Consider the following 15048-nt stretch of genomic DNA (forward strand, 5'->3'; position numbering starts at 1 on the left):
ACGTTCCGGTTGGGGACGGGAGGAGGGAGCAATTCTCCGCACACCGTAATTCCCTGCCCTAGAAATTAATCTCAGGCCTTCTCTCTGCTGCAAACTGCATAAGCGTAAATAGTGTCTCAGTGTTTCAACTGGTGTAAACCCTTTTGCGTTTCCTAAATTAATCCCAGCCAGCTTTGAAATGAATCTCTTTTTTTTTTTTTTTTTTTTAAGGCAATCAAGAATTTTCTGGTTTAATTAAACCCCGAGGAAGGGGTGGGCTGGGGTGGGAGTGGGGATTACCTTCCCCACCCGCTCACGTTGGCTTTAACGTGACCGTGGAGCAAACGTCTCCATGACCCCCTGCCTCAGAAGAGGAAAAATCCCCCAAATGGGGCATTTTCCAGCTGTGGGCTGGGTGGGAGCTGTGGACTTGGGACCATGTGGGCTCCATCCTGCTGCCATCAGGGTGGCGGCTTTATCAGGGTCCCTGTCACCTCAGCTGGTCACCGGTGTCATGCCTGTGGATGGCGTGGTGCCCCAGGACAAGAGCCACTGTCACCCATGGCCAGAGGGATGGGGACACCGGGGAGGATTTTACCAGATATCAGCTCCTAACTGACGGCATCCGCTCACCCTTGTAGGGACTTGTCCATCCCCTGAGCCTCAAGGATGTGCCCTTGGGGGGTCACGCGTAGCCTCAGCCCTGTACAGGTCCTCCTGGTGCCTGGCTGTACCATGGAGCCCGTTCCTGCTCTGAAATCTCCGGTGTAATCCATCCCTCCTGCTCCCCGCTCCAGAGAGAAACCTTAGAGCTCAGTTCACCTTGGCTTGTGGGCTGACGCAGCGCCAGGCGATAGCTGCAGGGTCTGGAGTAAAAAAATGGAGGAAAAATCCTGCAAAATGTCCAGCCCAGCTGCGGGATGAGGATGGACGAGCCTTGTGGGGATAGGGGAGGGCTGCAGGCAGGGTGTCTTGTGTGCAAGGTGGGGGGTGAGCCCAGAAAAACGGGGTTTGGTGGGTGCTCGGAGCGGGAAACGAAAGGGCTGGTGCAGGTTAACGCAGCCGCGCTCATGGAAGGATGGATGAAGATGGATGGAGGTTCTTCTTCTCCTGCTGTTCTTAGTCTGGGAGATGTTCAGGGAATGCAGAAATTTTCCAAGGCACCTGTCTCGCTCAGGGCTTGCTACGACGTTGATGGACGCCACGACGGATAAGGACCCTCTCGTGCAGGAGCAGATCTACAATGCGCTCTGCTACCTGGGGGAATCGGAGCCCGAGGAGATCCTCCACTCCTGCGACGAGTACCTCCGGCAGCACGACAAGGTGGGGGGCTGCTCCGCGCGGGCATGGGGACGTCGGCAGGGTGGGACGGAATTCCCTGGGGATGTCGGCAGGGTGGGACGGAATTCCTTGGGGATGTTGGTGGGGTGGGACGGAATTCCGTGGGGATATCGGCAGGATGAGATGGATTTCCCTGGGGATATCAGCAGGATGGGACGGAATTCCCTGGGGACGTTGGTGGGGTGGGACAAAATTCCCTGGGGATGTCGGCAGCGTGGGACAGATTTCCTTGGGGATATCGACAGGATGGGACAGATTTCCTTGGGGATTTCGGCTCTGCCAGTGAGCGAGGGAGAACCTGGGGGGGGTTGGGCTAAAAGAGCCACTGAGAGGTCTGCTCCGAGGAGCTGGAGTTGTGTGGATGAAGAAATGGCGATAAAATGGATGAGAAACGGCCACCGGTCCCTCGCCGGGGATCTCACAGCTCAGGGACGTGTGGATTTTGCAGCCGTGACGCCTTGCTGAGCTTCTCTTTTCTTTCCCAGCTGGCGTACCCCCACCGGGTGATCATCCTCAGGGCAATGGAGACGGTGGTGAGGAACAACATCTCCCTCTTGGACAAAAGCACGGCCAAGGTCGTTATCTTCCTGGCGTCTAATGAAATGACCAAATCAAAGGTACGATGTGAAAGCTCCAGCTCCTCCTGTCGCCAGTCTTGGCCAGCGTTGGGGTCAGTGCTGTGGGCTGGGGGCTGCCCCAGTGGTGGGGGTCACCAGGATGGCTGTTGGGGAGGGGAAGGGCTTAGTACATGCTGTCTTCTGGACGTGGGATGGTGGAGGGAGCAGGGGACGTGCTGTGTTCCTCTGGGGGGAGGAGAGGATGGTTTGGCTGACTTTTTTTTCCAGCACATACACAGTGAAATAAAAATGGGATGCTGAAAAGGAGCTGGGCAGGTAGGGGGGAAGGAGCAGAGCCTTGAGGGGCTGCAGGTTCCTGAGGGGAAAAAATTGTGTCGGAATCTTGAGCCGGGTGTTCAGCCTGCCCTATGCAATTCCCCGCGGCGTTCGGAGCCAGGTGGGACGCGTGGCGTTCAAACAAAGCTGGAGCAGGCTCCTGGGGACCCGCATACCTGCCGTGGCGTCTGTTCCGACGCGTTTTCCTCCATCCGCGCCAGGAGGTGAGCCGGGACTGGCAGCAAGCTGCCAGCGACGTCCTGGTGGCTGTGGGACAGCGCTTCATCAACAAGGTGATGGAGGAGGCGCTCACCAAGTTCCAGCCGGGGATCCTGCCGCACTACTTCATCTTGCAGACCTTCGCCAACCTCTCTGTGTCCAATGGTGAGTGGGAAACCCGCCGTCTCGGTGTGCTGCTGCCGGGCTGCGTTGCCGGTGTGCCACTAAACAAACTCCTCGGGATCTGACAGCTTGATGCTGCTGAGCCACGGAGGTGTTTGTGAAATAACCTGTTGATGGAACACGCTGAAAAAGCAGCAAACAGCAGCAGGGCAAGGACAAGGACTCACTTGTGGTGTCCTTTTTCCCCTTTTTTTCCAAAGAGATGGGGCACGGGAAGAGGAAGGGGGACCAGGCATTGGGAGGAGTTTTGGAAAACCCTGATCTTCGCAGGGAGCTGGTGGGACTCATCTGGGGGTCCCAGGGGAGCCCCTGGCTTGTCTCACAGCAGCCTGAGCAGAGCTCCCGATCCTGGGCTGCTCCAGGACCCGTCAGGCTCACCCGGCGGCTCCGAAACAGGGGGAGCTCTGCAAGGAAAGCCATGGGGGAGCTCAGCTCTGCCCTGGGGTGCTGGTACCGGTCCGTGTCCCTCCTCTGTCACTGAAGGGATACGCAGCTCCGTGTCCGGCCAGGCTGGGGCCGCTGGAGCCCTGGATGGGAGAGGGGACATATGGCACGGACCCGGCAGAGGAGCTGAGTCCTGTGAAAGTATGCTGAAGTTAGAAATTGCAGGGAGCTCGGCTTCATGGCTCAGCCAAGCACTTTAAAATGTTTCCTGATTAAAAAATCGGAGCTGCCTGGCCCTCTTCCTTAGAGGATGCTCCTGTCTCCAGCCATCCCAGGAAAACTGAGTTTAAGAGTTATAATCCTAGGGTAGGACTTCTGAACGGCAGCAAGTGGGACAGAGCCGGTAGCTCACCGGCTTTGGGAAACTGTCGTGAATGTCGGGGGCTCAGAGGAGCAAGATGCTGCCGTGCTGGGATGTCCCCACTGCGTGCTGGGGTGTCAGCTCCCACCGGGGCTGTCGGCATCCCTCCTGTGGCAAAATCGAGCTCTGGGCTGGCAGCGAGAGGGTTTCTGGGGTGCCAGTGCGATCCTGCGGGGTCCGTGCCCTGCGCAGGTGGGGGCTGCTGTGGAGTGGCTCTTGGGGGTTTGCTGCGAGTGATCCTCTCCCGTTTCCTTCCCAGTGTTCGGAATGGTGCCGTTCCTCAACTCCATCCTCGGGACGATGCTGCCCATGCTGGGGATGGCCAAGCAGGACCACATGAAGGCCGTCTTCTGCTACGGTGAGGTTTTTCTGCACCTTTGGAGGCTGCAGTGGTTTTTGGATGTGTTGTGGGGAAATTTTTTCCTTTCTCTGGAAAAGGAGTGACCGTGGGCACGGGCTGGGGAGGGGGCTTGGATGGAGCTTTCCTGGGTGGCCGGGAGCAGGGACCGGGCTGGAACAGATGGAGAGCTGCCAGCTCTGGGACACCAGGATCTGTCAAAAATCCTTCTCAGTCCCCTGTCTGATCGCTGACGCTCCTGTTTCATAGCCCAGGGAGTCCTGGCGACCTTTGCTTTCTCCTCCAGCAAAGAGAAGGCGGATAAGCTGAATGAGGGGAGATTTAGGTGAGATATCTGGGAGAAATTCTTCCCTGTGCAGGTGGTGAGGCGGTGGCACCAGCACAAGCATTTGCCCCGACGGGAATTCTGCAGAGGCCGGGATGCAGCAGCGGTGCCAGCGCTCGGCCAAGCCGCTTCTGTAATTCTCTGGAGACAGTTTTAGGATGTGACATTGTGGTGGGGCTGGCAGGATGTCACAGGGCTCTGGGTGGGCTGGCAGGATGTCACGGGGCTCCCTCCTCGTGACCCCCTCCTCCAGCCATGGGCTCGCCGATGCTGCTGCTTGTGCAGTGGGATTTGGGGCAGAAATACCAGCCCTTATATTGCTGACAACGGCAAAACAGCCTCGGTAATATCCAGCAGAGGATAAATAAATCCATAAAGGATTCCTGGATTCCTTTTTTAATTAAAAAAAATAAATCCATCCAGGATCCATAAATAAACTTATGGAAAAGTTGATTTTCCATAACTGGGCAAAAATAAAATGTGGTCTGGGGGAGTCAAGGGCTCTGACAGGCCTCGGGAGGTGCCGGAGCTCCCGGACAGTGCCATCGCTCTTATCTCGTGTGGATGCTTCCACTGGAGGCGGAGGCGTGGGAGAGGTGTGGGAATGCTTACATGGCTCCGTGCGGTGAGGGATGGATGGGACGACCGGGAGCTGATGGATGGGCCGACCGGGAGCTGACCTCGGAGCCGGTGGAAGACCGGGCTGAGGGCTGGGGCATGGGCAGATGCCCCTCCCCGGCCCCTCCCAAAATCCCCGGGAGGCTGCAGCGGGGACTTTGTGCTGCCCAGAGGGGACGTCCCGGCTCCGGCAGCCGCCTGCGGAGCTCGGAAGGCATCGCCCGCCGACACGCTGGATTTCTGGCTCCGTGTGGTTTCTGTATAATATTTTTTTTTGACAAAGTTCTCAATAACTGGAAGGCAAATGAGGTAACTCTGGTGTCGGCACAAGCGTGCGACATGGGCAGGGCTTTTTGGGGCGGTTTTGCTGTTCTGGGGTGGCCCCGTGCAGAGGGATGGGGGCAAGGCGGTGCCAAGGCTACAGGAGAGTTACACAGGGCTTGATCTGGGCTGAACGTGGGGATTTGGAGACACGATCCTGGTTTTACTGCTCCGGAGGAGTCGGTGAGGTCCTGCTTTTTGATTTGGGAGCAGTGCTGCTCTGTAGGAAAGAGAATGAGCTTCCCAGGTGCATCCTCAAACCTTCCTTGCCAGAGTGGCTATTGCCCCCAGGCTCCTGGCTACCAGCTTTTTAAAAAAAAAAAAAACACAAAAAAACCCCCAAAAAAGTAAAGCCAGGCATAGCATCACCCTCGCATCCACCCAGCTTTAAGCCAGGGGAGGGCTCCTGGGTGATATTTTTGGCTGAACGTGGTCACGTTTGTCAAGATGAACTTCTCGCAAAAAAATTTAGGAGAGTTCAACCTAAACAAGGTGTTTTGAATCCAGCCTGGAGCTGGAGCGAAAAGGGGTCTGGGAGGGGTCTAAATTTCCCTCCCTGCTCCAGAGAGGTGCTGGGGGGCAGCTGGGGACCCTCCTGCCCCCTCCGAGGTGGGCATCAATGGGAATCCCGTGTCTGCCCAAAGAGCAGCCGGACCCTCCCCACATCGGACCCTTCTCCTGGGGGTCCATCGTCCTTGCCCACAGGGATGTCCCCTCTCTGCCCTGCCTGCCCCTGTCTGAGCTGTAGGGAGCAGCCTGGGGGGGTTCTGCCCCCCCGTGAGGCCAGCAGAAGCTGGGGAGCGATGGTCGGAGGGAGGGAAGTCCTTGCAATAATTCTTGCATGCCACTGGCTGGGTCCTGGTGAAGATCAGGAGGCATGTGATGGAAAAGATCTGGCTTCTCTGCGAGGTCGCGGAGTGACTCAGCAGCTCAGAGCTTACCCGGCTGAAAATAAACATCTGCTGGAGGCCAGCAGGGAGCCGAGGCTGTGCAACTGCACTGTGGGGTGGGCAGGGTCCCGGGCTCCTTCCTCCTCCTCCTCCTCGAACCCGCTTCATCCTCTGGGTGCGATAACGCAGGTGCATCAAGCTCGTGCTGGGTGCAGGGACGCGGAGAGCTGGCGTGCATCAACTCCCGCTCGTTTCCTTCCATCTTTTGCCAAAATTCCACTGCAGGACCCCCCTACCCAGGGCACAGGGGCGTCGTGGGGATTTTTTCTTCACCCCGTTTGTGCAGGACGCACCTTGCGAGGTCTCTGTCCCCGGAGCAGCTGAGCAGCTCCTGCTGAGCAATTTTCTGGACATTTGTGGGTCCCGCTCCAGTGCTTGGTGGCCCGTGGCCACGCCAGCAGCCGGGGCTCTGGACTTGGTGGGTCGGTGGCACAGCACAGGCACAGCAAGGTCCCTTTGTTAAGAAAAGGCTAACAAAGGGCAAGGGAGACAGAAAACCTCGCTGTGTGTTCAGAGATTAAGGAAGGGAGGGACAGTGGGGTCTGTGCACGTGTTTCCCGGTGCCTGGGGGTTCCGGGGACGGGGCAGGAACCCAGCGAGGTTTGTGCTGAGCATCCAGAGCAGCATCCCATCCAGGAGCTCCTGAAGCCAGGACCCTTTTCTTGGTGTGTTCCACTGTCAGATAACTCCCAAAATAAATCCAGGGGGGAGCCTGCAGCCCCTGGGGGCTGTCAGCTGCGTTGGGTGATCCCTCAGCTGCTCCAGGAACTTAGTAGAGCCTCAGGGAACCCCGTGAAGCCGTGGCGAAGACTTCCTCAGGGCTGGGGGGGGCTGGAAGGTGGGTGTCCCCTGCGGTCCTCAATCTCTGAGCCTTTACACAGCCATGCTCTCATCACTGGTCCAATTCGCAAGAGGAAAAACAATGTGTGCTGGCACACGGCGCTCGCTGGCCCAGGGAGCGGAGGAGTTCGTCAAGGTGCGGTGCTCTGGCTTGTCCGTGCCTGGCAGCTGGAATTCTTGGCGGCTGTAGGTGCTAACAAAGGCGTAGAAATAACCTATGGGGCAAATCAGGGCTCCCCGTGTTGGGTTTCTAGAGGTGGTGATATCAGCATGAAGCAGCTTGTGTCTCTGGCATCCTGCCTGCCAGCATCCCTCAGAGCCAGGACACCTCCAGAAAGTCTCTCGGGAGAATTTCGGTGCATCTGCTCTCCCTTGAGATGCTGCCCAGCACGACAGCACGTCGACCATCTGCTTTCTGGAGAGGTTAAAACAAACACTGTCGTGTACGCTTGGAAAAAACCTAACCATGAGATCTGTCTCATAGCTCTGCAGCACTTCAGCGAGAGCATCCAGGAGTATTTGGCGAATTTGGACAAGGCACCAGACCCCACGGTCAGGAAGGACACCTTCTCCAACGAGATCTTCAGCGCCTACGAAGTGCTCTTCAACAGCTGGCTGCAGCACCGGGAAGCCAAGGTGGGGACGTGTGGGGACAGCGGGACCTCCCTGGGGGTGCTGGGGGGCTGTTAATCTGCTGGCCGCCTTGTGGTGTCCCGGCTCTGCCCTTTCGCAAGGACTTGGCCCCCAGAAGAGTGAGCCCCCGGCCCTGATGTAGGGGATGGAAAAGCTGGATGCTTTTTTTCTCGTGCCCTGCAGCTCTGCTTGGGTCCCTCTGTCCTCGTGCGCAGCTGTAACGCGTGCAGGGGGGTCGCTTGCTCCCCTTTGCGGCAGAGCAGAGGGTGCTTCTGCAGCTCTTTGGGGATGGTCTGGGCACGTGCCACGGCTGGGTATTGTCCTCTGCAGGTGTTGGTGACGTTTTTAGGCGTCCCCCTTCTCTGCTGAGCACCCCTTGCACTTCAACTGGAAAAACTGGGAGAAATGCTGTCCCTGCCGCTGCTCGGAGGCTCCTGGAAGCTCCTGGAGCAGCTCCATCCCCGTGGTGCGATGCCACAGCAGGTCCAGGGCCGGGGCCACGTTATTGATGCACAATTTCTCCCTGCAGCTGAGACTGGCCGTGGTGGAGGCTCTAGGACCCATGAGTTACCTGATGCCGGGTGAAAAGCTGGAGGAGCAGCTCCCCAAGCTGATTCCAGGCATCCTCGCCCTCTACAAGAAGCACACGGAGGCTTTCTACATATCCAAGGTGAGCTGCTCCAAGCGCTTGGGTTGCTGGCCAAGGACCTGTCCCCAACCCTGGGGTGTACCGTGGGTACCCCTGCCCGCTGGCCACGGGCCGGGTTGTGGTTTGGCAGCACAGGAGGGATGCCAGGCAGTGGCTCTGCCCATCCTGGAGAGCAGCCTGTGGTCAGTAAAGTGATTTTAGTCCTTACCAATGGCCTCACGCAGCTGGGCTGGGCTGCGACTGCCTTTTCCATGGGAAATTCCCTCTCCCTGCATCATGATCTCTCTTGGTACCGAGCCCAGGCTCAGTTTTTTCCCAGTGAGCTGGGAGGACGGAGTGGGCTCCAGCCCATCTCCGCTGCCATCTCCTGGAATGGTGCCGAGCCCCTTGTTCTTGGGATCGTGGGATCTTCGTGATCGCTGCTCTCACCTACAGTCCCTCCCCTTGGGCTGGCATTGCACGGGGGGGGTTCTCCATCCTCCTCTGGAACCCAAATATTTTCCTGCTGCTGACTGCAATCTGGTCTCTTGCTGAGCAGAGCCTCTGCCAGATCCTGGAAGCTTCCGTCGACATCGGCAGCCGCAGCCTTGACACACAGCTGGACCCTCTCCTGGGCACCCTGCACCCCCAGGTAGGGGCTGGCCAGTGAGCGGCCGCCCTCGGGGACGTTGGGCTGGGGACAGGGCTTCTTGGGGGGTGGCACGGCGTGAGCTCAGGCTGCAGGGCTCCAGGCTTCCCCTGGCTCAGCCTGTGCAGCCCGCTCGGGGTGTCTTTTTTTTAACACTGAACTGACTCAGAGTCTTGGGAGAGTCCAGCTGAGAGGCTGCCCTTTAAAATACACTTTTACCCAAGCGACGCATAACCAAGCGAAATAACAGTGCTGTTTGTAGGAGCTGCTTCTTGAAGATGGATTTCCATGGGCAAAAGCTGCTCGTGGCTGCGGGATGTGGCTCGGAGGCTGTGGAACGTGGCTGGCCTCACACAGCAGCTCTGGCTCGGTTGCAGACCAAAGTGTCTTTTTGGCAGCCCAGCGTAGGCAGATGCTGGTTGTTCTTGCTGCAGCATTCATGTAAATTGAATTAAGAACCTGAATTATTTTAATAGCACCCGGAAGACTCAACTTGTTTTGAAGAGGTTCCCGAGGAGGTGGCCAGTGGTCCCGGGTGGGTGTTGGGGGATGTTTAAACAATGGAGGAACACACAGCATCCCTGACCGCAGCTTTTATTTTTTCTCCAACAGATTTGTGCACCTGCAGATCCCTCTGTTCCCCTGACCGTTAAAAATCACACTGAGGTTCTGCGATGCTTCACTGTTCTGGGTAAGGATGACGTGGTGCTGCACCGGGGCTGGTTTTTTCCCTGCCACTGGGGTTTTTCCCGGCATTCCATGGTCCTCTCCAAGGATTTGTGCCTGGGAACTGGAGGGGTTTGTTCCCTTTGGTCTGAGCTAGGCTTCAGGGATGACATCTCTCAGCCATGTGGGGGGATGGAGGGAGGGCAGGGTGGGGGGTTCTGTCCTGGCTTGCAGAAGGCAGGAGCTTTGGGTGTCCCAAAAAGCTGCAGCCAGGGAGAGCATCTTTCTCCAGAGCTCTTGGAGGAAGACTCTGCTCCCCTGGAGCTCGCAGCTGGCTCAGGACCTTCCCCAAAGGCGCCTGGTTTGGTTTCAAAAGTTTCCTTGGAGCCTTTTGAGCTGTGCCAGCCTGCTGAGACCTCTCCCAGAACCAGGTTCTGCAGACAGCCATGCCTGCGGTCAGGGGCAGGGGATGTGGTTTGATTTTGGGGTTCCCCTGCTCCTCTGTGCTCCTCGCTGCTGTACCTCATGTACGGCTGATGCAGTTATTCCGGGGTACAGTCAAGCATTCAGAGCATGGTGATACTGAGATGTGGGCTGACCTACAGCCTGTGCATGGAGCCCCGTGCCGGAGCCTTGCCTCCCCTGGTTCTGCCCCTCCTCACCGAATGGCTGTGGCAAGGACAGAATCGTGTGCAATTGACAGAAAAAGAGCAGTGGTGTGACAAACTGCTGCTGATGTCCCTTCCTTGCCAGCGTTGGCGAAGGCAAACCTGCAGCTGAGCATCCAAAGGAGTCTCGGAGCAGCCTATCCCCTTCCCAAACCCGCCTCGCGAATGCCCACGAGTGTTGCTCTAATTTCAGCATCCACAGGCTGCTTATATTTTTAACAATCCAAATGTTTTGACAGATGGGGCAGCATTTGTTGGAAGGTATCGTTTAAACTCCTTCAGCTCCCAAGAGAGCACAGGAAATGTGCTGAAAGCGCTGGAGAAAAGCTCTGGTCGGGATGCGAAGAGCAGGATGGGGCAGTTAGCCTGGCTTTTTGGGGGGGGGGTGCAACACCTGGCTGCTTTACCAGGGAGCAGGATGGATGTCGAGGGGATGCTGTGCCTGCATCCCCCATCTTTCAGCTGCGTGCCGTCCCTGGGGTGACATGCGTGGCCGTGACGGTTGGTTTGGTCCCCGCAGCTTGCTCCTTCCCTGACCGTGTGCTGGCCTTCCTCCTGCCCAAGCTGGAGAGCAGCAGTGAGAGGACGCGCGTGGGGACACTCCTCATCATGCGGCAGATCATCAACAGCGCCCGTGAGTACTTGGGGGGCTGCCCCACGGGTCTGTTCCTCCCGTGGGTCGCTTTCCACGAGTCCCTTTGTTCCCCAGCGGGGACCTGGGATGAGCAGGATGAAAAGATGAGCCCATCCTTGGCTGCGGCGACAGGGGAGAAGGAAACCCGTCTGGTAGCCCAGCCAGTGGGGGAGGGGACAAGGGACAAAGCCCTCGCTGTTGGGGATGGGGATGTTCGGGATCAGCAGCTTTGGAGCATCACTGAGCTTCAGAATCGTTTCAACACTCTCCCAGGTGTTGGGTGCCAAGATCATCAAACCACAGAATAGTCTGGGTGGGAAGGGACCTTAAAGCCCATCGAGTGCCTCCCCCTGCGGGACACCTTCCACTAGCCCAGGTTGCCCAAAGCCTCATCCAGCCTGGCCTTGTACCCCTCCAGGGATGGGGCATCCACAGCTTCTCAGAGTCCATCCTCTTTTTTTTCCAGCCTCTCAAATGGAGGTTAAAAAGCCCTTTATTCTTTCCTCAATGAAACTTGCTCTGCAGGACAGCAACAATAAGGTAAACCAAGCTTCTGCTCTTCCACGGGGTATTTCAGGGGGTTTATTTCTGGGGCCCTGCACAGCCGTGCCCCCCATCTCTCCTCCACCGCCTCCTCCTCTTCCTCATCTCTCTCCAGGTTGGGGTTTTGGCCATTCTCCCAGTAATGCGGGAGCATGCAGAGGCTTGTTTTCCATCTGTGCCCTGTGCAAAGAGCACATCTGGGTGTCGGCAGACATTCCTGCCGCTCCCGGGAGCACCGGGCTGCCAGTGACTCAGCTCACGCTGTCACAGGGCGAAACACAAACTCGGTTTTGCGAGACATAACGGCATGTGGCGGGTGGGTTTCTGTCCTGTCCCCTCTGGACATGAGTGGCAGGCAGCTGGACCCCATCCCATGCCCCGCGGGTGCTGGTGGAGCCCAAGCCCATGGATGGGACCTGTCGTTCTGTTCCTGCTGTCAAGGAGGAGGAGGGGGCGGTGAAGGGCAGCCATGCAGAGGACCCCGCACTGACGCTGTACTCTGCCCGCGCAGGTGAAACGTGCCATGGTGCAGGTAATCAGCGCCATGGCCCACCACGGCTACCTGGAGCAGCCCGGCGGGGAGGCGATGCTGGAGTTCCTCGTGCGCCAGTGTGCCCTGCCCTCGGACGCGGTAAGCACGTCCCGGCAGGATAAAACCCCGCAGAGCTCTCCTATCCAGCCTCTGGCCACAGCTGGCCTCGGCGTGGGTCACTTCGCTTCGCCTGCAGCCTCTCGACCCCCAGCCCTCCCCACGACAGCCCTTGCTCGAGGACCAAAGTGTCCAGGCCACCCTGGACCCTTGGGATGTCCCCCTTGATGTCCCCACCACCCCAGCCCTTGCACAACAGTGCTGCAGCTTCCTCCCCATCTTTTCCCCTTATGATGTGTTGTCCTGCCTCTGGAGTAAGGAGGAATCAAGGGGAAAACTCCGGAGCATGAGAGATGCTTTTGAGGTGGCCGTCCCTTCATCTCCCTGCATCGGAAGGATGCTGGTGAGGACGTGGAGGCTGTGCTGGCAGGACCCCCACCTCACGATGGCTCCGTGCCCTGCAGGGAGCCAGGCTGGGGTCCTCTTGGTGGGGGGCAGCTCCCTGACGTGGGGGCTTGGCTGCAGAGACATGGGCACAACCAAAACCACCCCATGTCTCATCCTGTTCCCCCCGAAAGAGGAGCAGGGCAATGGTTTGGGCTGCAGGAGCTCTGAGCTCCGTGCTGCAGATGCACCACGAGCCAGGAGGTTTTTGGGTTGTTTTCCTTCCTTCTCACGTGCATCTCAAAGTGTGATTGCCGATGGAATCTCCCAAAATCCCTTTGCTGCGTCTGTGCTGAGCTGCGCTTTCCCTCCTCTTCCAGCAACCTAAAAAGCAGCTGCCGGATGCCGATGACCTCACTAGTGACAGCGTTAGGAACATCAGTGTCAACACGCTCTTTCTGCTCAGCACCACCGTCGACAGGATGAACAACGTGAGTCTGTGCCATTGGCTCTGCCTCCGGAGTGGTTGGTGCTGGCCCCAGAGCCGCTGGCCATGTTCCGGGGGTCCCGCAAAGCCCCTGTGACATGCAGGACGCCCCATCTGCCAGGCAGGAAGGGTTGTCACCACTCCCACCCCTCATAGGAGCTGTTTCCAGCATCCCCTCCCCTCCGAGAGCAGGGCAGAGGTTTGGGGTTGGGGAGAAGACCCCTGTGTGCCCTCCCCATGAACTTCTCCAAGGCTGGAGCAAGGCAGTGGTGCTGTAAATCTCAGCACAGAACAGACACGGAGCTGTTGGAGCGGGGCCAGAAGAGGCCACGGAGATGGTGCGAGGCTGGAGCCTCTCCCTTGTGAGGACAGGCTGAGAGAGTTGGGGGTGTGCAGCCTGGAGAAGAGAAGGCTCCGGGGGAGACCTTCTGGCAGAACTTCTGGGGGGCAGAACTCCAGGAAAGATGGGGAGACCCTGGCCCAGGTTGCCCAGAGCAGCTGTGGATGCCCCATCCCTGGAGGGGTTCAAGGCCAGGCTGGATGAGGCTTTGGGCAACCTGGGCTAGTGGGAGGTGTCCCTTTGCCCAGAGAAGCTGTGGATGCCCCATCCCTGGAGGGGTTCAGGGCCGGGCTGGATGAGGCTTTGGGCAACCTGGGCTGGTGGGAGGTGTCCCTGCCCATGGCAGGGGCTGGCACTGGATGGGCTTTAAGGTCCCTTCCCACCCAAACCCTTCCATGATGGGATGAAAGGGAACGCCCTGGGGCTGGAGCTTTGGTGCTGCTGGAGTAGAGCACAGGCAGTGAAAATCTCGCCTTCCTGAACAAGAGCACAAGAGCACCGCGCTCCCCTTCTCCCGGCAGGTCCTGTGGCCATACCTCCTGGAGTTTGTCACCCCCATACAGTTCACCAACGCCCTCGCTCCACTCTGCAAGAGCCTCATGTACTTGGCCATGAAGAAGCAGGAGGAGGGAGAAAACGCGTCCCTGATCCGTTATGACCTGAACGGTCAGTACCAGCCCCCCGGCAGACAGTGGGCTGCGCCGAACCTGGGACTCGCCAGCAAGCCGGGCAGGCACTGGGAGATGCCATCTCATGCTTTTTTCCCTTTTTCCCTGTTTTTAGCGAACCTTCCTTCGCCCTACGCTCTAACGACAAGACTGCTGGTAAGTGGCCTGGAGGCAGAGCTCTCCTTTTCTCCGGTTACCAGCGCATCCCAAAAAACCGCCCTCCCTCCCCTGTCCCAGATGGATGAAGAGTAGCCTGTGCTAACCCTGCGCTGGCAAACGGGCAGGGGGAATGCCCTGTTTCACCTCCCCGCTCTGCGCAGAGGTGCCCAAATCCATCACTGCCGTGCCCCTCTCGAGGGGATGCAGCCCTGTCCCCTCTGCACACAGGAGCAGCTCCACGCGCTACAGGAGAGCTCAGATTCCCTCTTGGATACCCTGAGCCACAGAAGCGGGGTGTGCTGCAGTGCAGACCCCCAGCTGCAATTACAGGGATTTGCAAACCTCAGCCCGGGGGTTTGCTCCCCTTTTGCCCTGGGATGAGTCCAGGGTATGGAGATGTTCCCTCCTGACATCATTTTTGGAGAAAAAAGAGAAGTTTCTTTGACGTGTAGTGATCAGTTGCTTCCCAGTATCATATTCTGCTCTTTTGTCTCATATTTTCTGCCTCACAACCTGGAAATTCTGGATTTTCTCTGCGCTAACACCCTTTTTTACCTCCCCACCCTCCCAGGTGGTGTCATCGCAGCCGTACGCAGGAGACTGCCGGGGCACGGCTGCCCTGCGCCTGCTCCATGTCTTGCATTGCAGCGTCCACCCTGCGCTCGACCAGCTCTGGAGCAAGCGCGTCCCGCTCTTGGTGGAGCACGTGGAAGGTAGGAAGGGGCTTCTGCTCCGGAGAAACACTGCTGGAGTCGCCTTCTCCAAACTGTGTGCCCGTAGACTTGGGGGTGTCCAAGAAAAGGGAGTGTGGGTCCTGCCCGCTGCCTGATGAGCATCGGTACATTGAAACTGTTTCCTATTTTAATAAGGACTTTTATACTTTAATAAGGACTTAAAACACCGTTTCCTATTTTAATAAGGACTTTAATGCCATTTACTATTTTAATAAGGATTTTTATCACCCTGGTGCCACTAATTCCTCCCAGGAGTGCCTCTGTCTGGGACACACAGCATTTTGGAGAGGGGTCTGCCCCTGCCACGGTGAGAAACCAGCGTAAAAAAATGTGCTTTCTCCTAGAGAACACGGAGAAGTCGCTGTGCCAGAAGGAATGGGAAGAGAAGCTGCTGCTGGTGAGGGTCCCTGTGCCGGGGAGGCAGCGGGGCGGTG

At 58.0% G+C, this 15048-nt stretch overlaps 1 protein-coding gene across 1 annotated transcript in view; it reads left to right on the plus strand.

The window, feature by feature from the left end:
• LOC104464235 (maestro heat-like repeat-containing protein family member 1) overlaps window positions 1–15011 on the plus strand; it is a gene marked incomplete at its 3' end in the record, with an annotated part of 15302 nt that extends 291 nt beyond the window's left edge. Inside the window, exons 2-17 of the mRNA XM_010076882.1 lie at window positions 1157–1302; window positions 1806–1937; window positions 2435–2597; window positions 3680–3778; window positions 7317–7468; window positions 7995–8135; window positions 8653–8745; window positions 9355–9433; window positions 10597–10710; window positions 11177–11250; window positions 11765–11884; window positions 12607–12717; window positions 13575–13719; window positions 13837–13877; window positions 14452–14593; window positions 14959–15011. Coding sequence (XP_010075184.1) covers window positions 1157–1302; window positions 1806–1937; window positions 2435–2597; window positions 3680–3778; window positions 7317–7468; window positions 7995–8135; window positions 8653–8745; window positions 9355–9433; window positions 10597–10710; window positions 11177–11250; window positions 11765–11884; window positions 12607–12717; window positions 13575–13719; window positions 13837–13877; window positions 14452–14593; window positions 14959–15011 — 1805 coding nt within the window. The remainder of the gene's footprint in view (window positions 1–1156; window positions 1303–1805; window positions 1938–2434; window positions 2598–3679; window positions 3779–7316; window positions 7469–7994; window positions 8136–8652; window positions 8746–9354; window positions 9434–10596; window positions 10711–11176; window positions 11251–11764; window positions 11885–12606; window positions 12718–13574; window positions 13720–13836; window positions 13878–14451; window positions 14594–14958) is intronic.
• Between the last annotated feature and the right edge of the window lie 37 nt (window positions 15012–15048).

This window comes from Pterocles gutturalis, unplaced genomic scaffold, assembly GCF_000699245.1.
Source record: "Pterocles gutturalis isolate BGI_N339 unplaced genomic scaffold, ASM69924v1 scaffold7828, whole genome shotgun sequence".
Classification (NCBI taxonomy): Eukaryota; Metazoa; Chordata; class Aves; order Pterocliformes; family Pteroclidae; genus Pterocles; species Pterocles gutturalis.